The sequence below is a fragment of the Podarcis raffonei genome, chromosome 5 (genome assembly GCF_027172205.1).
Source record: "Podarcis raffonei isolate rPodRaf1 chromosome 5, rPodRaf1.pri, whole genome shotgun sequence".
NCBI lineage: Eukaryota > Metazoa > Chordata > Lepidosauria > Squamata > Lacertidae > Podarcis > Podarcis raffonei.
Window position 1 is genome coordinate 77,650,279 of NC_070606.1, and position 24,364 is coordinate 77,674,642.

General features: G+C 41.7%; 1 protein-coding gene across 6 annotated transcripts in view; it reads left to right on the forward strand.

Moving 5' to 3' along the window:
- Positions 1–18,144, forward strand: part of RNF13 (ring finger protein 13) — a 49,993-nt gene extending 31,849 nt beyond the window's left edge. For all 6 annotated transcript variants that reach the window (XM_053390260.1, XM_053390259.1, XM_053390264.1 and 3 more), the window contains 5 exons: positions 286–373; positions 620–725; positions 4,817–4,910; positions 15,122–15,202; positions 16,674–18,144. In XM_053390260.1, coding sequence (XP_053246235.1) covers positions 286–373; positions 620–725; positions 4,817–4,910; positions 15,122–15,202; positions 16,674–17,044 — 740 coding nt within the window. In that variant the 3' untranslated portion in view covers positions 17,045–18,144. The remainder of the gene's footprint in view (positions 1–285; positions 374–619; positions 726–4,816; positions 4,911–15,121; positions 15,203–16,673) is intronic.
- The last annotated feature ends 6,220 nt before the right edge of the window (positions 18,145–24,364 follow it).

Sequence of the window (24,364 nt, forward strand, 5' to 3'; positions counted from 1 at the left end):
GACAACAGAGGGGACATGCATTCTTATTATGTGGTCATGTGGGGTAAGGATCATTTACATGTTACTGTGTCCATGTGAAATACTATTGAAGGAAATGGATTTTTCACAGCACACCCACGCAAAAAGTACCTGAACAATTATTTTATTAAAGGTGCCTTTGCAAGTGATTTGCTTATATTCACCAATTGTCACTAGTATTATACCCATATATAGTAGTATACAGCACTCATAAACTGTATATTGTTGCTCATCTTTTCTCCCTTTCTGTCCTCTCTCTTTGAACAGTTGAAGTTTTAAAGAAGATTGACATTCCATCTGTCTTTATTGGTGAAACATCAGCTAAGTCTCTTAAAGAATTCACCTATGAGAAAGGGTATGCAAAGATTTACTTTTATTTTAGTTGTTTGTGAACTGTTATTATCTAGTGATTTTTCAAACTTTATATGGATTTTTAAATCAATAAAGTGTGATTCAGATTTAAATACTTCAATAAAATGTGGCACAACCTTTTTTGTCGGGGGAAGAATGTGGATATAGGACATAGGCAAGAGTGATTTATATTCAGCTACCTTAACATGAATTTCACTATCAATCCTTCTCCTTTCCCCCCCTTTAACAGAGGCCATATTCTGTTAATCCCAGAGTTCAGCCTTCCTTTGGAGTACTACCTAATACCATTCCTAATTATTGTGGGAATCTGTCTCATCCTTATTGTTATTTTTATGGTAAGTATAACCTTCTCTCCTGCTCCCCTTCCACAAGTGATATAAACATACTGCTGTTGTATTGCTGGAATCCGTTTAGCCTACGACTTACTTGATAGGGTGCTTCTTCTTTTTTAAAATGAAATCAGCACACTAAAGCTCTTAAAACATACACTAAGAAATATCTAAAAATGGTTTTGAAGCTGTCAGCCAATTGAGATCCCCAACATGTATACACCAGTTCAATAAGAGATTCTGTGGGAATGGGTATTCATATGTATGCAACGGGCTGCAAACATGAAGTTCTGCATCTGTCGATATGAAAAGGGAAGCTGGTGTGGGTCTGGAGGTTCTTTGTATGCATCTGCTTCGGTGCCCACAAGAGATCAAAAGTGCATGTCCTTCTTTCCTTCTTACTGAAAGTTTAAACGGTGCCTTTCTCAAAATTCAAAGCTGTCACTCCCACCACTCAGTGCTTATCAGTTTGGAAGTGAAACAGTGCTGCTCCAGAATAAAGTAATGATTTACTTGGGGAACTCTGTAGGTTGGAGGAAGTTCATACATTGGTAAATTAAAATTTTAAAGAATTACAAACCCAGAACAACAAGGGCATGTGAGCTTCTAGAACTTAGGAATTGTTAGAATTGGAGAACCTCCAGCACGTGGGCCTGTCATGACCAATCAGTGGGTGCACTTTGGCCCACGAGGAATTTCCCCCCAAACTATACCTACCTGCCCATCTGTTGACATCGCTGCTGAGGGAGGACAGAAAAGAGACAAAGCAGATCTGACTGCTGAGGCAATCCCTCCATAAGGCCAGTTGGAGTTGTATATTTTATGCTACAGGTGAAATTGATAGTTTTCTGCATCACAGTTGACACAAGCATGTTACTTTGATGCCATGCTTGATTTGCAAGTTTCATGGATGAGATGACAGCAGATGCTCCAGAGACAAAACTCTTTTACTCGTTTTAGACCTAACTTTTTTTATAAAATTCTTTGAAGATACCATGTTTTATGCTATACCCAGTGATTTTTTTCTGCTGTTATGTTGAAGACACAGCAGCTTTAATTAGATTGATTCCTTGCAGGTTCAGTGTCTTCCTTGTATGTAATTTTGAAAAAAAGAAGGAACCTTTACAACACTCCTAATTGTCCTTCATCAAAAGAGAATTTCCAAAGAAGCTGCATGTGGTCCCTAAAGTGCTTGCAGCTCTTGTTAGATGCTCATGTTATGCCTTTATTTTAAAAACAATATAAAAAATCCTTGCCTTTTTTGCCTTGCTGAGGTAGCTTAGAAATTAATGCCAGAATAACAGCGAAATGCTAGAAACAAATAGGTTTTTAAAAAGCCTAAACAACATATCCCCAGTTAAGAGAATTATGTGAGTGCTGATGCTCACACATATATGTAGCCCATGCATGGGTTCTTGTTCATTTCATTGGGGTAAACATCTGCTTGTACAAAGGAACACACTTTAGATCTTTTTTTGATTTTACAATGTCATAGTTACTTTTTTTCAAATTTATTTCATCTATAGAAGGAAAAAAGTAGGCTGTGTACTCATTTACTCGCTTAAAATGCAGCTAGGTCATTCTTTTTTTCAATTCAGATCAAAGCTGGTTTGGGAAAAACACACATCAAAATGCAGTATTTAATAAGAAACAGCAGGATAGATTTGGATTGTGACTAACGTCATGTGTACACCACTTCCCAAACCAGTGGTGGGAGTGTACTGGATGTAAGCGATAAACACAGTCCTCAACTTTCTGGGGATTTCTTGAAGCAGAGCTGGCCATCTGAAGTTGAATGGACAAAGATGTTTTTACCTTAGAAATTACACTTTCAGTTCTTCTATCATACATTAAAGAACAACAACCAGAAACAATGCTGACCTCAGAGGGTAACACCATAGAACATAGAATAGAGCTGCTAGGAGACAACTGGTCAAATACAATGGAATTCAAACTCCCTATGGAAGAAGCACCACATGTTATTTAAAAACAATTGTAACCCTGGGGACGCTGCCTTTGATAAGCTTACTGTATGTGCAATTAAAGGAAGACACTGAATTGCAAACCTCTGGGGAATTTTTCTGTGGAATACACAGCTATGTACTATGTCTAGTTTGTCTAATGTACGTATCAATCTGAATCGTAGAAAAGAGGCAAAGCAAGAGGAGGTGATACCCAAAGACGATAAATCCAGGCTTTAACTTTCAGTAAAGATTATACAGGCTCCATCTCTCAACATTTTTCCATGGCCACAGCTGAGCCCAGAGCATGAGATGTAGCAGAGAAGGGCAGTTTCCCAGCCTCCTCTTTGGCATCTTTCCACAAAGGATGGATGCACATTCTCATTTTCAGTATACGTAGCCACTTAAAAACTCAGCGCATAGCAACTCTAAGCACATGGGAGCTACAGAGTCATTTGTTGCATCTGGCCACAGCACGGTGGCTCTATTTTCCTGCAACCATAGCTAAAGGCTATAAAGCAGATGGGGAGATGGCTTGAATACAAACTTGAAATGAATCTGATGGAACACAGGTGAGAGCTGTTTATTGAACCTGCTCTGTGGCAGTGATGATGGTGAAGGGCATTATTTCTCTACTGCCATTTCATCTTCATAGTGCTGTCCAACTGACCTTTTCTTAGTGGCTTTAGGTCCTTCCTCTTTTTTAAAAAAATTGCATTTCTATCCCACCATTTTATCTAGGGAGCTCAAGGTGTTGTGCATGGTTTCCCCCCCCCCCCTTTTAATCCCCACAACAACCCTGTGATGTAAGTTAGAGAGTGAGTTGCCCAACGTCACCCAGATAGCCTAGTGGAGATTTGAACCTTGCTTTCTCAGGTCTTAGTTTGACATTGTAACCACTACACAACACGAGCATTTTGACCCAGCAGAAGAAGTGAAAGACTCCTCATAGGACATGCACTTTGAGGGTGGAATTGCTCACATCAGCCGCAGCCTGGAAGCCACTATTGAGGCAGTTCAGTCTGTGATGTATCCAGAGAGCATCTGGTTCTGATGGATTATTTTGTTGAGACCTGAGGATATGGGCAAAGTTAGATCTTTCCTACATGACATTGTGTAGGTAAGAGCTGACCAGCTTGGTTCAAGAAATAAATGCTTTGTTTTGAGGGGGGCGGGTCAGTCCCATTGCATTAAAGGAGGTAGGAGTGCAAACATTCCTGGAAAAAGTCATCCCTGGACATAAAAGATTGTAACAGCTTGGCTAGTGGGTAAGAACCATTCACTAGGCAAGGTGCTTGAGCAGATGGTTGCTGTACAATACCAGAACTCTCAAATTATAGTAATTGTGTAGATCTATGTCAATCAGGTTTCAAGCCTGGGTTTGGTCCAGAGATTGCTTTGGTCACCTGATGGTAGGAGGGAGACTGGGGAGTGTGACCCTGTTGGTGACTTTTTTAGAGCTCGTCACTTGTCCACTAGCTATACTAGAGCTGCTTTGGTCTTGCTCAAAGTAGCCTTTAGTGGCCAATACAACTACATCTAGGGACGCGGGTGGCGCTGTGGGTAAAAGCCTCAGCGCCTAGGGCTTGCCGATCGAAAGGTCGGTGGTTCGAATCCCCGTGGCAGGGTGCGCTCCCGCTGCTCGGTCCCAGCGCCTGCCAACCTAGCAGTTCGAAAGCACCCCCAGGTGCAAGTAGATAAATAGGGACCGCTTACTGGCGGGAAGGTAAACGGCGTTTCCGTGTGTTGCACTGGCTCGCCAGATGCAGCTTTGTCACGCTGGCCACGTGACCCGGAAGTGTCTCCGGACAGCGCTGGCCCCTGGCCTCTTAAGTGAGATGGGCGCACAACCCCAGAGTCTGTCAAGACTGGCCCGTACGGGCAGGGGTACCTTTACCTTTACTTTTTACAACTACATCTTCAGAGAAGATGAAGCAATATAACCTTGTGGAGGTGCTGGTGTGTGGGATATGGATGTGTACATAGGTTTTTCATTCCCACTATTGAGTCATGTTTTCTATGTGGCTGATTTTGTCTTTCTTCTTTTGAACAACTGTTCTCAGAATGAAAGGAGACTTGAGTTGTGTGGTGTATTACTCTCAAAAGTTTTCGTCTTCTATTTCTGTCTCTTTCAAGATCACAAAATTTGTCCAGGACAGACACAGAGCAAGAAGGAATCGGCTTCAAAAAGATCAGCTTAAGAAGCTTCCGGTACATAAGTTCAAGAAAGGTAAGTGTGGCTTTTTAGAATTGATTGAATAATCTATGCCATTTTAGAGCTACAGATGACACAGGCTAATTTTGCCAAAGCTGCAATTTTATGCATATTTACCATGGAGTAAGTCCCATTGAATTCAGTGGGGCTTGCTTCTGTGCAGTACGGTATAGGATTGCAATGAAGAACTCTACATTGAGTTTTCAAACCTGAGCAGGTTTGATGTAGATTGAATGGCATCCCATGATTGATGTTACAAAGACATTGTGTTCTGTCCCCAGCTTCTCTGGTTAAGGCACTCAGACTGGAAAAGATCTCTGTGTAGTTGAACTGGCAATACTGTATAGGTCATTACTACTGAACCAGTTCATATATTGCTGGAGTTGGCTAAATCTTTTCATTAACTACCCATAACCAAGTTCCACAGTGGAAAAAAGCAGGTTATACTTTTAAAAAAATTGTACAGGGTACAATTTGTGAGGGCACTGCATGCTGAAATGCTAAATTACTACATGAACCAATAGACATTACAGTGCAACTATCCCTGTTATCCATATTGGTAAAGGTAAAGGACCCCTGGATGGTTAAGTCCAGTCAAAGGCAACTATGAGGTGTGGCGCTCATTTCGCTTCAGGATGAGGGAGCTGGCGTTTGTCCACAGACAGCTTTCCGGGCCATGTGGCCAGCATGACTAAACTGCTACTGGCGCACAGAGGACTGTGACGAGTGCCAAAGCACACAGAAACACTGTTCACCTTCCCACCACAGCAGAACTTATTTATCTGTTTGCACTGGCATGCTTTTGAACTGCTAGGATGGCAGGAGCTGGGACAGAGCAATGGGAGCTCACCCCGTTGCGTGGATTCAAACCACCGACCTTCTAGTTGGCAAGCCTAAGAGGCTTGGTGGTTTAGACCACAGCGCTACCCGCATCCTATCCAATATGGATAGGCCAAATGAGGACATTAGAATGAAGGACTTACTAAGGTTTTTGTAAGTGGTGGCAATGGTGTCTAGCATATAGCCATAGTAGAAATAAGCAACTGGGGCAGGGGACAAAAGGTTTTATGCCATATGGTGGAAATGCAATGGCACAGGGTTGAAAAACACTCTGCCAGCTGCATCTTTACAAATATGATCTTCAGGATTTTGTATATACTAATTGTGCTCCTGATCATCTGTACAGACAGATTGAATCACCTCTGGAGTCTCCTGGACTGTACTTACACATCATGTTGCATTACTGTTGGGAGGGGAAAGGAAAGAATAACATAATTATCACCTTAGTACTAGCAACTGGTTTATGTGGGTTAGGCAAGTTCGTTGGTTGCAGATCAGTGTTGTGTATTTTAAAACTAATTAAAAAATTAAAATTAAAACTTGTGCAAGTAGCCTATTCACATGAGCTTCTTTGGTGATCACTTGTAGCTGAGTAAGACATGAGCAGTGTGGTATTAAAAAAGGAAACATTTGTGTGATTACGGTTCCTCTTCCGTGAGTCTGTGACTTACAACAGCACGGCCATGATCGCTTGCGAGTCCCAGACTCCCACAGAGCATTGTTTGCATGAGTAGCTTGCATAAGCAGTTATTTGTGTGTGAGCCAGTTGCAGTATGACCTGACTGCTAATGTAGCCTAATAGTTTGGACACATGAGGACACGGGAGTCTTGGTTTTTTGCTTTTGAAAAAAGGAAATATGTTGAATCATTGTATACGCACTGTTGTATGTGTTTTACAAATCAGTTATTAAGTCAAGAACTGAAGGCTTATGCTTGAATTGGCTCATGTTTCCCTTCAGTCTCTCCTTTCCATTACAACTGTGATGACTGTATTAGTCAGGCACAATCTGCAACCCTTTCCCCAACTCCAGCATTCATTGAACCAATACGAAGCCATTCAGTTCTTGGGGAGGAAGAGTATGTATCTTTTTGCCAATGTTTTTGCTCTACATGTTTTGCCTAATTCATTGGACTTTCATCCTTAACCTGTAGCATGCAAACAACTGAGGGGGAGATTTTCACTGACATTAAGATAACTACATTGTCATTGGCAACATGAAGAATATGTGAGGCTTACACATGGGCTTGGATTTCGGGGCAGAGCTGCACCCTATTTGCTGTTCGCCCTTGATTGCCGTCTTCCATTATTGAGGACATTGCAAAGCAGATGTTCCGCTGAAAAGAGTGCACAGTGTCATATACAAAGTTAGTTTCTCATAAAAAAATTAATGAGGCTGAGTATTTGCTGAGTATTTTTGTTTCTCGGGCTTAAAATTTAATAGAAAGGAGTGTTAATTTCTTTTCCTGATAAGGATTTCTGATGGAGATGAATTAAAGAGGACAAATATGCAAGGAGTATTATTTTCTTCTTGTTGTATTGCATGTTATTTTACTGGGTTTGCCAGTATGCCTTGCTTATGGAGCGTGGGAGGGGTGTGGTAGAATTATGGTATCCATGTATGTGTTTAGTAAGTGTGTTGCTTTTTGCTTTGCTTCATGAAAGTGGAAGAGATCTAATAGGCCACAATATCATACCCAAGGCTGATGTCAGCAGGTGGCATGTTTGGACCATTGCTGAGGCTGACTTCTGCTGACCCAGGCCTTGTTTTCCAGTCAGCCCCCACTGCAATTGCTCAAAGTTGCCCGCCATAATGCTATTTCACTGCAGGGCATTGTGGGTGCTGATAATGGTAGCTTGTCTTATGCTCTTTAGAGGAGTGCAGTCATTGTCCCCTCGTTTATATGCCTGCCCATCTGCCACTGTGTCATGGTGGAAATGAATAGGAGCAGGGTCACCCACTGATGTTCAGGAGGCCACATTGACATAGGGAGCCCCATGCTGAGGGTCCCCTCAAACCTGGAAACTGCTCTGATCAAACCTTTGCTTTAAGGTATTGCCAGTTTTTAATTGACCTCCTTCATTAGCAGAGATCTGACAACTAGAGTCAACTTGCATGTGTTTGCTGCCATGTGGAGGTACCTCAAAATGTGAAGTGGTATAGAAATGTCACGAGAACATAGCTTTTCCAAAATTTGGGAGGCATGGAGATGAAAGATTCCTCTTTCTGAGAAGTGTACTGTATATTTATTTATTTATTTATTTATTATTTCACAAAATTTATATGTCACTTGATTGTAGAAAAAACCTCAAACTGCTGTCACGAGTTTGCACATATAACTGTAGAACGGGTCTATATATAGAATTGAGTTCTAGAGTAAGTGCTGATTTTGACAGCCAGGCAAGTCTGTTAAATCTTTAAAGCTGTTGCTGGGTGCTTAGAATAGGAAGTCAACCCTTTGCCTAAGAACTGACTGAGGAGGAAAGCAATGGGGGAAGGAAGACAAGGTGTAAGGCTCTTCAAGTTAAAAAATCTGTCTGGTACTTTATATTGCCGGAGGCACACATATGAACACTTGAAATATGAGTGGAATAACACTACTTATCGTGGAAGAAACACATTCTCCTAAGCACTTCTGAAGAATAATATCCATGGGGCTTAATGGAGGGGCACACTGCAAATGCTCAGCCTTTGGGGGCAGGGGGAGAGAATATTTCTCCCTCTCCTCTGATGAAAATAGTCCCACAAAGCTATTTGCCACACAGGTGCCCATATGGTATTTTTCTCTCTACAGGGCAAATGCTGACTTACTAGCACTGTAAATACTTGCATGTTTTGCCCTACATGGCAAATAGTAGCTTTGGAGTGTTGTGATTTTAATCAGAAAAGTGGCGTAGAATAATGTGTTACATACCCCTCCTGGTGCTGCAGTCCTGATCAGGTGACCTTTAAACTTAAAAAAATAATAATTGCAGATCCCATGACACACTTCTCAATGTCACATCTCGTTTGGCCCTAAACAGCCAGAGCTGCTGCGAGGGTATTTGGAGGGCACAACTCTTCCCTGTCTAACCATTGACAAGAGTAGTGCTCCTTTCATGGTGGCAGGTCTGCCACAAGTTAATGGCTAGATTCCAGGCAGTTCTTGTTTTATGTGCTAATTTCAGGCACATGTAAGCTGCTGTATTAGCTGTCCCCATGAACACAGCCACAGGCTTCTGAGATGGGTGCCAGCTGAAAGTCCTCAGGCACATACTATTTTTATTTGTTTCCACTTTATTTGAATATTTGCACTCTTCTAATGGAAAGCACATTCCAAATTACTATAAAAATAAATAAATTCCAATGCCAATTGATTTAAAACAGCAAATAAACTAGGCTTTACAACACTGATATTTTGTGTTCTTTGGAGGCAAGACGACAACCCAGAAATCTTCTGTAACTCCAAGGAAAGCTTTTGGATTATTCTGTTGCTTTCCCTTACTCATCTTTTCCTGAAGTCTTGTAAACAACTACATTTTATTTTTTATTGTAAAGGCTATTACTAACTGCTGATGCTAATTAATTACACTGGAGCTCTCCAATGTGTGACATTTAAGGTGCAGTCCATTTATACTCAAACACACTGCCAAATTATTGTTTAACTGTACAAACCGCTGGAAAAGTGATAAATATTTGATCAAGGGGCCTTTGTGGAATCAACTCAGTGGGTGCTGTATTGAATCTATTATTGATGGAGACAGTAGCACAGAGCTCTTCATTCTGGTCTTCCATGATAGGCAGAATCACAGCTAACTCAATTCATTCAGTCTTTTTCACAGGTTTGGAAGAGCATCTGAATCTTAAAGATGAATTGGTGCCCCCCCCGGGGGGGCACTCTTTTCCATCATGGTAAAAGCCAGAGAAACCACAAATATATTTTTCAATCTGAAATGTTAACTTCCCGAGGGTGAAATGAGTAGAGAGTGTGTGTGAAAAATAGAATAGATCTCCACTTAGACCAGCAGTTCTCAAATGGCTCGATTTGGTATGGGTCTTAGTAGACCGCCACATTCATTAATTCATTTTACAAATCAAAGCACATATATATATGGAAGTCATATTTTGATAAATGTAGTCTTGTCTTTCTAATGTAATGTGCTTGTGAGCAAAGTTCTGTGAAATCAGATGTTAAAAGTTTCAGCTCAGATTCAGCATTCATCCCACTTGCTGGCATTAATTCCCCATCTCCTATAACCAGTACATACTATTACAATCACATGGTGGCCATTACTTCTCAAATATGCCAGGTTAGAGGTGCAGAATACATGCATTTATTATTTCATATAATTCATCATCTAGAACACATGGACCAAACATCTACTAAATTAATACACTGGGCAATTCCAGCATGGCTTCTGCAAGAATAAGACCCATCTAACCAGCCTCTTAAGAGTTATTTGAGAATGTCAATAAGCACATGTACAGCATGTATACTTAAGACTCTCAATATGCTTTCTATACAGTCTCTTAAAAATTCCTAAGTGAGCTTAGCAGTTACGGATCAGTAACTGCTTGAAGAGCAAGAAGCAGAGAGCAGGAATGGACAGTTCTTACAACAGAGGGATGTAAGACGTGGGTTTGTCCAAAAATCAGTTTAGGAACCTCTGCTTTTTAACTTCTTCATAAATAGTCTGGAGTTAGAAGTGATCTGTAAGGTGGCCAAGCTTGCTGATGACACCATATTGTTCAAGGTGATGATGGGGAAATGATTGCAAGGAACTCCAAAAGGATCTCTCCAAATTGGCTGAAATGGGCATTAAAATCACAAATGCAATTCAGAAAAAGCAATGGTTAAGTGATGTACATTGGGGCAAAAAATCGTAACTTCAAGGAAATGCTAATGGGGCCTGAATTGACCATGACTGAGCAGGAATGAGACCTTGGAATTGTAGTAGATTGCTCGATGCAACTAATGTGCAACAGCTGTGAAAAAGAAAATTCCCTGTGAGGCATCATTAGGAAAGAGATTGAGAATAGAACTTCCAGTAGCATGATTCTGTTACTCGAATCTATGGTTGAGCTGCAATACTGGGTAGCATTCTGGTCGTGTACCTCAAAAAGGTTACTGAAGAGCTGGAAAATGTGAAGAAAAGGGCAACAAAAAATAGATTGTGGATTGAGTTGGCTTCTAAATGGCAGGCAGAGTCTCCAGGGGTGGAGGAGGCTTCCTGCTATAGACCTTTGCCCTCAAAACTATTAAGACTTGGCAGTGCCCTCCCTCCCTGCTTCTCCTTGCATATTTGCTTGCGCATGAGTGAGCCATACCCCTGCCCCCCCTCCATGTTGTTAAGGAACACAATGTTTTTAGTATGTACAGGCAGACATATTTCTTGCCACTTTTCAGTGTGCAAGGTTTTTTATAGTTATTTTGGAAAACAGCCATCTTTAGTGTGACCCCCCCTCCCCGCTCAAACTGCTTTAGTTCAAAAGCATCAAGATAGAAGCTAATATTTCACTGGTTGTTAATGCCATTTGCTAAGTTGCATATAAAACTGTGTCAACTTCCCATAGGAAGACCTAAGGAAAAAAGCTCTAAGCCTGTTGGGGGAGGTGGGGAATAGGGCACATTTCAGTTTTAATTATTCTTCAAAGCTCCTTTAAACAATGTGGTAGCTCTGAGTATGCTGGCGTCTAGACAGAGCAAGCCTGAGTTATCCCTGGTGTTGCCTACAGAGGGAAACTTGTGTGATGGCCAACTCTAGCCCCATATTGGCTCTTTGTCAGATTTGGCAAGAGAGGAATAAAAATGGCTTGATTGTTGCTAGATAAGATTTCCCAGGACAGTAATGCAAAATCCATTAGCACCAATAACAACAGCTTCAGCCCTGTCGATGCTAAAGGATTAACCTTCCAGGGCTTTCCTGGTACTTATTTGGATGGGAAGTAAAGCAGCAGCTCCAGAGGATTGTAATCTTGGTATTAGGCATTCCTGGGTTTTCTTTCAACTGCAGCCTACTCTGCTTGCCGAAAAAGCATTGTGTGATTCCTTGCATTCAGATGAGGCTAATTAGTCAAACTTTTTAGAAAGGGAGAGGGATCCAGCTATTCCTTCGCTGGATTTTCGCTTTAATTCTGAGCCAACAGTTCTTGGCTGTTCTTGGTAGCTTGCATTTGGCATGAGGGGTATTGTGCAGGGATGGCCTTACACCTGTCTCACAGTAGTAAGGGAAGAGAATCAGACCTTTCTTTTATTATATGTGATGCATTTCTTAGCATTTAGGATGTAGAGCCTGAAGACTTGGTCAGGCATTTTCTGTTGAAGCCAGCTTTTCCTGTCGAGACAAAGCTTGTGGAGTGTTTGTAGAGACTGCCGTTGCTGTTGTTAGTTGCTTTTTTTGAAACTCAGAGACTTGCAAAAAATGAACACTAAAAACAAGGATAAAACAACTTAAAATACACAAGTAATATAGAAAAATTAAGATACAGAGGCCTGGGATAATAATGTTTTGCCTGGCACCTAAAAGCACATAGTGATGGTACCAGGTGGGCCTTCTTGGGGAGAGCATTCAGTAAGCGGAGAGACCCATTTTTGTGTTGCCATCCTCTGTGTCTCGCTTGGAGCACTTTGAAAAGGGTCTCAGGTAAAGAACGCAGGTTCTGGGTTGGTTCATGTGTTGAGAGGCAGTCCCTGAGGTGTTAGGATCCTGAGCTGCAGAAGGTTTTATAAGCCAAAGCCAGTAGTACTTTGACTTTGGTCTAGAAACCAATTGGTAGGCAGTGCATTCGGGCCAGGATTGGTGTAAGTGCTAGGCAATTTTGTCCCAGTGAGCAGCCTGGCTGCTGAGTTCTGCACCAGGTGTCTCCATCGCATGCCCACATTTTTAACAGAAGGCTCTGTCTGTACAAGTAAAAGAAGAGACACACTGATCATGTCTGTTGGATTCAGTAGGGAAGCCATTCTGAGGGGGTTCATGGTTTTGAGACCTACAACTAATTTTGGGAGAAGGTGGCGTTTGAAGGTGCCTAGGGTAGGCTGAAAATTCTACGCTAAGTAAACCTTATGTGGCAAAATTGGGAAGAATTCCATAAATTCATATAACTGGTTTAACTGGTATAGTTAAACCAGAAGAAATGTTGAACATAGTTTATCATGGAAGTCATATTAAGGATGCTGACAAAGAAGAAAACAGTGGTTTGTGTTATTATAAACTAAAGTAATATAAGTACAATTCTGTCATTTAGAAATTGTGTTATTCTTTCAAATGGGATTGTCCTTTATCCTGTTACTGTCCATTACTGGCCCATCTGCCTGACTTCACAATACTGTATAACTCCTCATATGGTTCAAGTCTTAGTAATTTTATTTTCATGGCTTCCATTGTTAGTATCTTAAAACACTTCAACTGTACAGGTATTTAGCAATATAATAATAATAATAATAATAATAATAATAATAATAATAATAATAATAATTTTATTTATATCCCGCCCTCCCCAACCGAAGCTGGGCTCAGGGCGGCTAACAACAATCAAAATAATCCAACATTCTAAAAACATTCATTATAAAATTAATTAAAATCAAATTAAAATCAAATTGATGGCAACCATTAAGCAAAATTCTGTGCAGATTGCCAGAGGAGGGGGTCAGGCTGCGCCCTGACCAAAGGCCTGGTGGAACAGCTCTGTCTTGCAGGCCCTGCGGAAAGATGTCAGGTCCCGCAGGGCCCTAGTCTCTTGTGACAGAGCGTTCCACCAGATTGGAGCCGCGGCCGAGAAAGCCCTGGCTCTAGTTGAGGCCAGCCTAACCTCTCTGTGGCCTGGGATCTTCAGGATGTTTTTATTTGCAGACCGTAAATTTCTCTGTGGGACATACCAGGAGAGGCGGTTTACTAGGGGCTGCTGCCCCTGCTTGTGTTGCTCAGATAGCTTAGTTGGTGGAACTTGAGAGTCTTAATCTCAGGGTTGTGGGTTCAAGCCCCATGTTGGGCAAGAGAGTCTTGCATTGCAGGCGGTTGTCCTAGATGACCCTCATGGTCCCTCCCAACTCTACAATTCTGATTCTAACCAGTGCTCTCTTCTTTGAAGCAGTACGTGCCGGCACACCATACAGTTGCAACTCTTTTACGATTGCCAGACAAGTTCCTGGAAGGTGCTTTAGCGTTTCCATCCCATGTTACACAAAACATTGCAAAATACAAAACCACACCCAATGCAAAGTGTTGTGTGCACTTTGATGCACACACAAAGCTTCTGAACAAGTCCATGCATGTATTTGTCAGGTGCCCATCCGTTGAAATAAATAGGGAAAGGAGAACTATTGTATATAGAGGAATCGTGTGTGTCTGAGCTTGGATGTTTATAACAAATGCTGGCTTGGGGTACAAGGATGTATACTTCCTGGTCTTACCATGTTAAAAGAATCAGAACTATTCCCATTAACAATTAGTAAACTCCAAAGGGTAATCATCTAACCTGATAAATTAATATCTAAGCAAACATAAATTCACCATAGGTATCTTCCCTTTCAAATTGTGTATTTTCATCATATTGTTGGTTTTTATATTTATGTATATATTATACACTCTCTCTCTCTCTCTCTCTCTCTCTCTCTCTCACACACACACACACAGTCATGTTGTTATTATTTATTAATAATTTTAGGAATCATGACTCCAACAATTAACAAATTACTATTCTGTTGTAAAAATATTAAGATATCTTAGATTGCTTAACCTCTCTACAATTATAGTTTCTCTCCAGGACTAGAAATGATACACATTGCTCTTTCTGAGAAAAGATCAAAAATAATTTTGGTATTGTAGGCAGCTCGGAAACATCGTCTAATGAAACAAGAGCTCTAGTTTCCTTGCAGCCTAGTGTTATGCAGATCTCAGTACAGGGCTCTCTTCATGACTATTCTCTACTGCGTTTTGGGCCCATCTTCACCCATTTTTCTTACACCTTACCATAATTGGGGTAGCAGCACTGGAAGCTACCTTAAACCTACTTGAAACATTGCTTTATTATTATACTGACTGGCTGTGGCTCCAGCATTTCATACAGGGATTTCAGCACTCTCTGGAGGTTCCAAGGACAATACAAAGGTTCATCATTCTCAGTATTACTCTATGAGAGAAGCCTGCATTTGGCAGTATTTTAAAATGTTATGGAAAGTGACCCTGTAAGAATGTGAGAAAATAGCATTAATAGCTTAACATGAAGAAGAGATGAGACACAGTAATAGAATAAAAACAAAAGAGAGAACATTTCATCAAATTAATTGTCCTGCATTCTAAAACAGCCTTGCAGGATTGAGGAGAAATTCCCCGTAGAGCCAGTTTTCTATCTTATACTTGAGTTTCCACTTTTGTAATGCAACTTTTATTCCATTTTTTTCTGCTGCAGGAGATGAATATGATGTTTGTGCCATTTGCCTGGATGAATATGAGGATGGAGACAAGCTCAGAATCCTTCCTTGTTCTCATGGCAAGTAACTTCATTTGGGCTTGATGTAAAAATGCAACGAATAAGAAATCAAAACCTGTGTTGTTGTTAACAAATCCTTTTAGTTGTCCAAGATGCACAGTGAAATACAAGGGTATTGTTGGGACTTCTGAAAATAATAAAACTGGAAAAAACCACCCCTTCCTACTTTCATCTACTCAACAGGTTGTTTAGTATGTGGAGTTAAGCAGGAGAATAGTTTCAAGTACTATAACGGACAAATAAAATTGTATTTGTTCAGCAGACTGCTGCAAAAGCACAGATGGAATGGCAACTTTTCCAGGCAGCCCAGTGCTAATGGCAGTCAACACTACCCAAAGAAGCAGGTGGTTCCCCTCCCCTGGAGTCTGTACCACTGCCAAATGCATATGCCAGATCATGCATATGCTCTGTTTGACTGCTCTCCCATGTCAAAAACCCTTTCCTATGAAAAAACTGGCATGCCAGGAAAGTCATGTAGCAAATTCAAGGAGTGCATACAATGGCCAACAGCAATAGCCAGATAGAAGTCCTGTCTAGGGAGGTTTCTTTTTAATATGGGAATGGAGGCACATTCAAATATGCTATTTCCTACTTGCATTTGGAAATGCTAATCTGAGGAAATCTATGCACTCTTACTTATTTGAACATGTAGGTCAGCTAAAAGTTAGGAAGTGTTACACACATCAATGCCTTGATTGCAGCTAGAAAGTGGTGTTTGCATAATTTGCTCCCTCCCTGATTAATTCTGCTACCTGAGAGACTGACAGTGTAATGTCTGCCTTAATCCAGAATAATTTTTCTCAGTAATAGGCTGAAGTAGACATCTAAATGAGGGCAGTACATGCATTTGATTAGATTGAGAGCTGCAGACAGGGCCCCTTTCACTTTTAATTTTATACAGCACTTTGTGCTTTTAAGCAGTCCGACAAAAGTATTTTCCTGATACCCAGTGCCACCTAGAATTCTGTACAGGAACAATCAGGGATTTCCAGAGGGCTTCTAAAAGTAGCAGCAATGCTGAGTTAGATGGACCAATTATTTGATTTGGTACAAGGGAGCTTATACCAAGTCAGACCTTTGGTCCATCCAGTTCAGTATTATCCACACTGACTGGCAGCAGCTCTCCAGAATTTCTGAAATGAGATATTCCCAGTCTTACCCACTGATGCCAAAACTTGAACCCAAAATCTTCTGCTTGTAAATGTCCTAATATTAAGCTTTAGCCCCTTATTTTCAAAATTAATTGAAGCTTGACAAATGTTCTATTGTTGTTCCTCCATTGAGGATAACACCTAAGCAGCACATGGTTGCTTTTTTTGGGGGGGGGGGGAGTGGACCCCACCAAGCTACCTGCTATAGAACAGGTAGGGGTTTGGGGACAGTGTTGTGTATGTTTTATCATTAAATATAAACCACCCTCTTTCTAAAACTACTGATAAAGTTAAGTGATTCTCTCTTTCCCCCCAAATAGCATACCACTGCAAGTGTGTGGATCCCTGGTTGACTAAAACCAAGAAAACATGCCCAGTCTGTAAACAGAAAGTGGTCCCTTCCCAGGGAGATTCAGACTCTGAAACGGACAGCCAGGAAGAAAATGAAGTCTCCGAGAACACTCCTTTGCTTAGGCCGCTTGCTTCCGTCAGCACTCAGTCCTTTGGGGCGCTGTCAGAGTCTTATTCTCACCCGAACATGACCGAGTCTTCAGACTATGAGGACGAAGATGACGACGACAATGAAGATATCGACAGTAGCGATGCAGAGAATGGAATGACTGAAGAGAGTATAGTAGTCCAGCTACAGCCCAATGATGAACAGGATTACAGAATGGCAAATACCGTTTGAACTTCAGAACAAATGGTGTTAACTGAACTCCTCTGTCCAGAGAGCTCTACTTTTATGTACACATACATAGGGAAGCACATTGTGACCCTGCTGTTGCTTCAGTAGAAGCAGCTGTTCATATAGTGTTCTATATAGTTTAATCTCATTACAGGTTTCTTTGTTGTTGTTGTTTTGTTCCCATTTGTCTTTTGAAGACAAGCGTTTTAACTGGACTTCACAATGGTAATGAGTAACATGGGGCACTCCCATCACTAGAGACGACAATGCACACAGAAAGAGATGTTATTTCAGCACCTTGTTAAAATGGAGTTTAGCCAGGACAGTAAATATTTTTTCTTGCTTACAGTGTGTTGGTAAGCAGAGGTTATATTGACGTTATTTATTACATGTATGGTACGTTCTACCCTGCAAATCCAACCAAAAAAAGTGTATGGGTATGTGTCTGTGAGGGCTTTTCCTAGAACAGCTAGTACTCAATGAAAGAACAAGGTAGGCTTGTTTTAGTATTCATTTATCAAGAGCTTCTCCAACAGATGAGGGAGATGGGCTTTGATCTCCGTAGAAAAGCAATTTGCCTGCCCTTCCCATTATCCTATTGTGCTTGCAAGAACTGCTGGAAGTAGTGAAAGAAGTTTCAGCATCACTTAGGCTTAAACATCTCCTGAGGAAAATAATCAGGATACAAATGTATTCATCTGGCACACTTCGCTAAAAGCAACTCAGTTTATTCTTAAGACAGGGGTGGGGACCAATGCAGAAAGGCACCATCAGGCCACACCACATATAGAAATATGGAATTTTGTGTGTGCGCTATTGATTCTCAAAGGATATATACCTCTATACAGAGCATTTGAAGATCCATTAGTCTGCTACAACTATGCACATAGAAAAATTAAGTATTGGATTTGAAAAGTGAGTGCTTATAAATATCTAACAGAATTCTACTTACAGTATATCATGGAAAAAGATAAATTATATACAATTGTAACTATGTAGAAAGTAGCCACACTTCTGTATAATTAAACTGCAGAGATTTTTTTTATATGGCCTTGTATAGGAAAGTTTGAAAGGATGTTAATAAAACATGTTTTCCACTTTAATACTGTATGTGAAAGAACTACATAACTGAGTGTTTAAAAACTAGTTGAACCAAAATGGAGTGGAATGCTGTGAACACAGAACCACAAAAGCAATCTTCCCAGAGGATATGCAAAAGGGGGGTGGGGGAGGCGCGAGAAACTGTGTTCATGCAGTAAGAAAACCCCTCTCTGCCACTATGTGGCATTCAGGTAGCAGCATTCCATGAACAGACACTTTGCCATTATCACTTTGCCATCTCTGAGTAGTTACAACAGTAATGGAGAAACTGTGGCCTTCCAGGTGTTGCTGGACTACAACTCCCATCATGGGCAGGGCTCAGGGGTGATGGAGCAGTAGTTCAGCAACATTTGGAGTCTCCACCCCGTTTATAGTGAGTGTCACATAGCTGTTCTGTGTTATTTTCAAGCAAGAAATGGTGCAGAGGCTGCAGTCAGTGGGAGCTGTGAGCCAATATAATAAAGTAAACTTTTGGGAAATGCTTGTGGGCATCAACCATATTACCTGCTGAAGATTTAACCTAGTTCAACTGTTGAATGCACAAGTATTCACTCACATTGCAGCAAATAGATTTTAGGGCACAACACATCAAGAATTACTTGTGGAAGCCTGTTGAAATCAAGAGCCCTATTGAAAAGCTTATTTTGCTTTTCATGTCCAGTGACCAATATAGAACCAAGAAAATGAACAGTATATGTTTGTCACTTATAATATGCTCAATTCTAAATTACACGTTGCAGTTTCTGTGTTAGGCATTGTGCAGTTTTTTAAAAAAACAACACATAAATATAAGTCTTTAGCCTGAGTGCATCATATTCAAATATCCTGTCTTAGGGAAGCCTCTGTCAACTTAAAAGAAATGCAAACGCTGTCAGTAGTCTTCTCACAACAGCTGAGAAATCATTTTTGCAAGTTACATGGTAGCTGAGGAAAGGTCACTCAATGTGACTGGAGGAAAATTAAGATGGTGGGGGTGGGGGGACGACAACAACACACAAATGAGTCAACAATCGTTAGATGAAGGACTCTTCTCTCCCCCGCCACACATGCATACATACTCAACCTGCTTACAAAATACATGATATCACTATAAAGTCCTAAAGCTTTCAGTGCACAGTCTCCCTATTAAAGCTAATGGGCAGTAATAATATAGATTGTAGCCCTTAATTTCAAAAGTCTTGTGGCATTTCAAAGACTTACATTCATAAACTAGAGCCTGCTTCTTCACCATGAAAGCTTATGGCAGCCCATTTTGACATGCCTTCCAGATTTTTGGACTATAATGCCTATCAGCTCCAGCCAGCATGGCCAATGGTGAGGGATTATGGAAGGGGTAGTCCAAAAACAGCTGGAGGGCACCAGTAGCTCTGCACTGCATCTCTCACTGCATATAAACTCTTTAAATGTTTTTAAATATCTTACTTTTATCACTTGTGTTTTTGTCGCCCTGGGCTCCTCTGGGAGGCAGGGTGGGATGTAAAGTTAACCAATAATAACCCTCCCTGGCCCAGTGTTTCTAACAGGTTCTATAGTAAAGTCATTACTGAAAACACCTTCATTTAGACGGGGGGAAATTCAATAGTTCTTCACGTGCAGGTTGCATCAACCATTGCATTGGGTCAAATGTCTTGCAGGGGATGCTTTCCTGGACCTTGGGTGAATCATTTGGAGTGGCAAAAACCTCACCAGTGGGGGGAGCATATCCCCAACTCATTTTTAAAAAAGCATATTTTGGCAAATGGCACAGGTGAGGTTCAATACTATCTCATAGGAGGGCAGCCTCACAGAGGTGTGGGTGGTTTAATTCTTTATGATGTTCAATGCATTTTGGCTATTACTGGTATATAGGCACATGAAAGTAGCAGACAGCTAGCTACATGTGATTCAACACCATCTCATAGCATAAATGCTCCTGGAACTCTGATGATCCAAAGTTTATTTTGGAATGTTTGTTATCTGTTACACGTGTTCTGGCTAATATTTACATCATTTCATTATGTTGGCTGTTAAAGAGACATCAAAAACTTTGACAAAATTCATAGCTGTAGGTGCCATGGTTCATGAGATACCGTATTTTTTGCACCATAACACTCACTTTTTTCCTCCTAGAAAGTAAGGGGAAATGTCTGTGCGTGTTATGGAGGGAATGCCTACAGGTGGCATGCCTACGGATTTTCCTCCTCTAAAAACTACGTGCGTGTTATGGTCGGGTGCGTGTTATAGAGCGAAAAATACGGTAGATGCTGTATGCCAGGTGACAATTTTGGGAAATGGCTTTTGCAGCCTTTTACCAACTTGTACATGTATTCCCAATCTTCCTGAGCCCCTGTTGTAGCCTAAGTGGAAATTGCAAACCATAACATAGGACTCTTTTATAAGGACAGGAACAGAAGAGGAGCTGAATAATCATCAATCTGGTTCCTTCCTCATGACCATGGGTAGGCAAACTAAGGCCCGGGGACCGGATTCGGCCCAATTGCCTTCTAAATCCGGCCCCCGGACGGTCCGGGAATCAGCGTGTTTTTACATGAGTAGAATGTGTGCTTTTATTTAAAATGCATCTCTGGGTTATTTGTGGGGCCTGCCTGGTGTTTTTACATGAGTAGAGAGTGTCCTTTTATTTAAAATGCACCTCTGGGTTATTTGTGGGGCCTGCCTGGTGTTTTTACATGAGTAGAGAGTGTCCTTTTATTTAAAATGCATCTCTGGGTTATTTGTGGGGCATAGGAATTCGTTCATTTCCCCCTGCCCCCCCAAAATATAGTCTGCCCCCCCACAAGGTCTGAGGGACAGTGGACCAGCCCCCTGCTGAAAAAGTTTGCTGACCGCTGCTCATGACAGCTTAACTATGAGCTGAAAACCACTTTTTACCCATCAAGAACCCTCTGTAGAGATATGGAAGTTTGATCAAAGTCAATCAGTACACAACCCAGTCATAAGCAGAAGTCAAAGCATCAAACTAAAGTGTACACACTAGAGAGAATGTTGATCTACTTTATCACTGAAGGTGCATACTTTGAATACACCCATCAGAAGCTGTTTATCAGTTACATTAAATGAAGATAATACACCAATGGTTTGACAGCAGCCACTGCCCCGAGGGAATGTGTAGAATATTCAACAGAACACACCAGCTAGTACAACATAGTTGGACTGTAATAGGGTTTGATGGAGGGGCAGGGAGTTTTATCTTTATGACTCTTTGAGAGGATCTCTATGCAGTCAAAGAGTATGAGCTATGAGAAACCACAAAAAGTGCAGGAGAAAATATGGTAGATATTCACACACTTAAAGGGTGCATACTGAACATGGCAGAACAGCACCAAGCCTTTAGCTATAGGAGAGCAAGATTTCAGGAGGTGGTGCTGTATAGAGCGAATGGCTAATACAGACTGAAGTCAGCTACTGAAGATCTAGAGAAAACCAGGAAAACAATGAAAGTAAGATCAGAACAGCAAAAACTACTTAAGTTTAAGAATGCTTAGGGTTATGGTGGTTTTAACTCTTGAGAGATCTGCAACAAAGAGTAGTAGAGTGGCTGCAAAAGCAAGTTTTTATACTAAATGTACATATGGAGAGCTAAATGTACATATGGAGAGCTACTAAAAATGTTGTAGACCAGGTCCCCTGCCCCATAGCTTCTCTGTACATCCTTCTCCTTTCCACTTTCAGCCTTTTTAACATTTTCCCCACAACAAACATGCACATGGACCTTGTTACACTCACATTAAAAAATCTTACTACTCAGAAGCAACTACAGTGGTACCTCGGGTTAAGAACTTAATTCGTTCCGGAGGTCCGTTCTTAACCTGAAACTGTTCTTAACCTGAAGCACCACTTTAGCTAATGGGGCCTCCTGCTGCCACTGCACGATTTCTGTTCTCATCCTGAAGCAAAGTTCTTAACCAGAGGTACTATTTCTGGGTTAGTGGAGTCTGTAACCTGAAGCGTCTGTAACCCGAGGTACCACTGTAGTAAGTTCAATGGAGCTTACTTCTAGGTAAATGGATCTAAGATTACACTCACTCTCTCAGATGCATGAACAGTCCCTTGTTCACTGCCCTTACAGACTTCTTCACAATGGCAATGCAGTAATATTTTTGGTTTCTGTCCTGACCCTTAAGGGGTTTTTTAAAGAGCCGTTTCAAGCACTTCAACTTACAGAAAAGTGGTAAATCTATTGCTGACACAGGAATGATGAAACGTGCTACAGCTGGGGCTTCAAAACCTTGTGCTATGCAGATTTGACTTCTGCAGTCATTTCCAAGGCTCTCTCACTACTGCTGCTTTGCTACAATCCTGTCTGCCCTATCCCACACATTTCTCAGGTAGAAACCAACCATACAGAAGCTGCTTCAACTGCCCTTTTCAACATTCATCACTCAGACTGCCAGTCAGGTCACACCTGTCATATGCCAGCATGGTGGGCTCCCTGTCATTAGATGCATTAGCTAAAATGCACACACAAGCCCTTCCACTCCAGGCATTATTGGCTTCCCTCCCTCCATATTTGTTTCATCAGAGAAAAAGGTAAATGGAGACAGCTGACCATCAGTTCTATATAAATGTCTCCCCCACTGGAATTATTTTGGAGGAAGGCAACCGGATGGATCCTTTCAAACAGACTCACTGAACTCCTTCCAAAACCAGCATGATTTCTTCATTTAGCACTATTTGTACCCAGTGGCCATCCTAGTAATATAGAAGAGTCAGACCATTGGCCCATCTACTTCAGCCCTGACTACAGTGGTGCCCCGCAAGACGAATGCCCCGCAAGACGAAAAACTCGCTAGACGAAAGGGTTTTCCGAGCTGCTTCGCAAGATGAATTTCCCTATGGGCTTGCTTCGCAAGACGAAAATGTCTTGCAAGTTTGTTTCCTTTGTCTTAAAACCGTTAAAACCCAGGGTGCATTGCTTGAAGAGGTGCAGTTGTGACTTGACTTCGAGGAGCAACTCATAGCACACGGTGTGGTAGCCTTTTTTGAGGTTTTTGAAGACTTTGCTGATTTTTGAAGCTTTTCCAAAACTTCTTTTGCAGCCATTTGGTAAGTTAAACTTTTAAAACTTTTTTTGGGGTTTTTGGATTTTGGGTTGGGGTGTTTGGAATTCAAGGACTTGGTGTTGGGAAGGGGTTTGCAAGAATCTGGAAGCTTGTGTGTGTTTTTTCTGCATTTTTATGATTTTTTGTGACCATTGGGCCACTCTGCTGTTTTTTTTTTAAAAAAAATTCTGGGTTTGAATTTCTGTGTGGTGGGTGGCTGGGGGAACAGTTGAGGAGGGGTTTGCAAGAATCTGGAAGCTTGTGTGGTTTTTTCTGCATTTTTATGATTTTCTGTGACCATTGGGCCATGTTGTGTTTTTTTTAAAAAAAAATTCTGGATTTGAAGTTCTGTGTGGTGGGTGGCTGGGTGCTTTTGAATTTTTTGGATGTGAAGCACTGATTTTTTTTTTCTTTTTCTGAGTTTACAAAGGTAGGAGCTGTGCTGCCATGGGACCCAAGAAGACTGCTGCTGCAGAGGCCGGCGAGAGGAAGAAGAAGGTGACGCTGGAAATGAAGGAGATCATCCGGAAGCACGACGGTGGAATGCGTGTGACAGACCTCGCCAGGGAGTACGGCAGGAATCCATCGACCATCGGGACCATCCTGAAGATGAGGGAGAAGATCCTTGCGACTGATGCAGCCAAGGGAGTCACCAGGATCGTGAAGAACCGCCCAGCTGTTCTGGAGGAGGTCAAGAAGTTGCTGCTCATCTGGTTAGAAGAGAAGCAGCGTGCAGGGGACACAGTGACTGAGGCCGTCATTTGTGAGAAGGCCAAGGCCTTGCACGCAGACCTCGTCCAGGAACAGCCAGGAACCTCAGGCGAGCCAGAAGTCTTCAAGGCAAGCAGAGGTTGGTTTGACCGGTTCAAGACAAGATCTGGAATCCACAGCGTGGTCAGGCGTGGAGAGGCTGCCAGTTCTGATGTTCCTGCGGCTGAAGACTTTGCAACGGAGTTCCTGGAGGCTGTGAAGACGGAGGGCTACGTTCCACAGCAGGTCTTCAACAGCGACGAGACTGGGCTGTTTTGGAAGAGGATGCCCAAAAGGACTTTCATCACACAGGAGGAGGCCAAGTTGCCTGGCCACAAGCCCATGAAGGACCGTCTGACCCTGCTCTTCTGTGCCAACGCAAGTGGCGACCTGAAGATCAAGCCCCTGCTGGTGTACCACTCGGAGAACC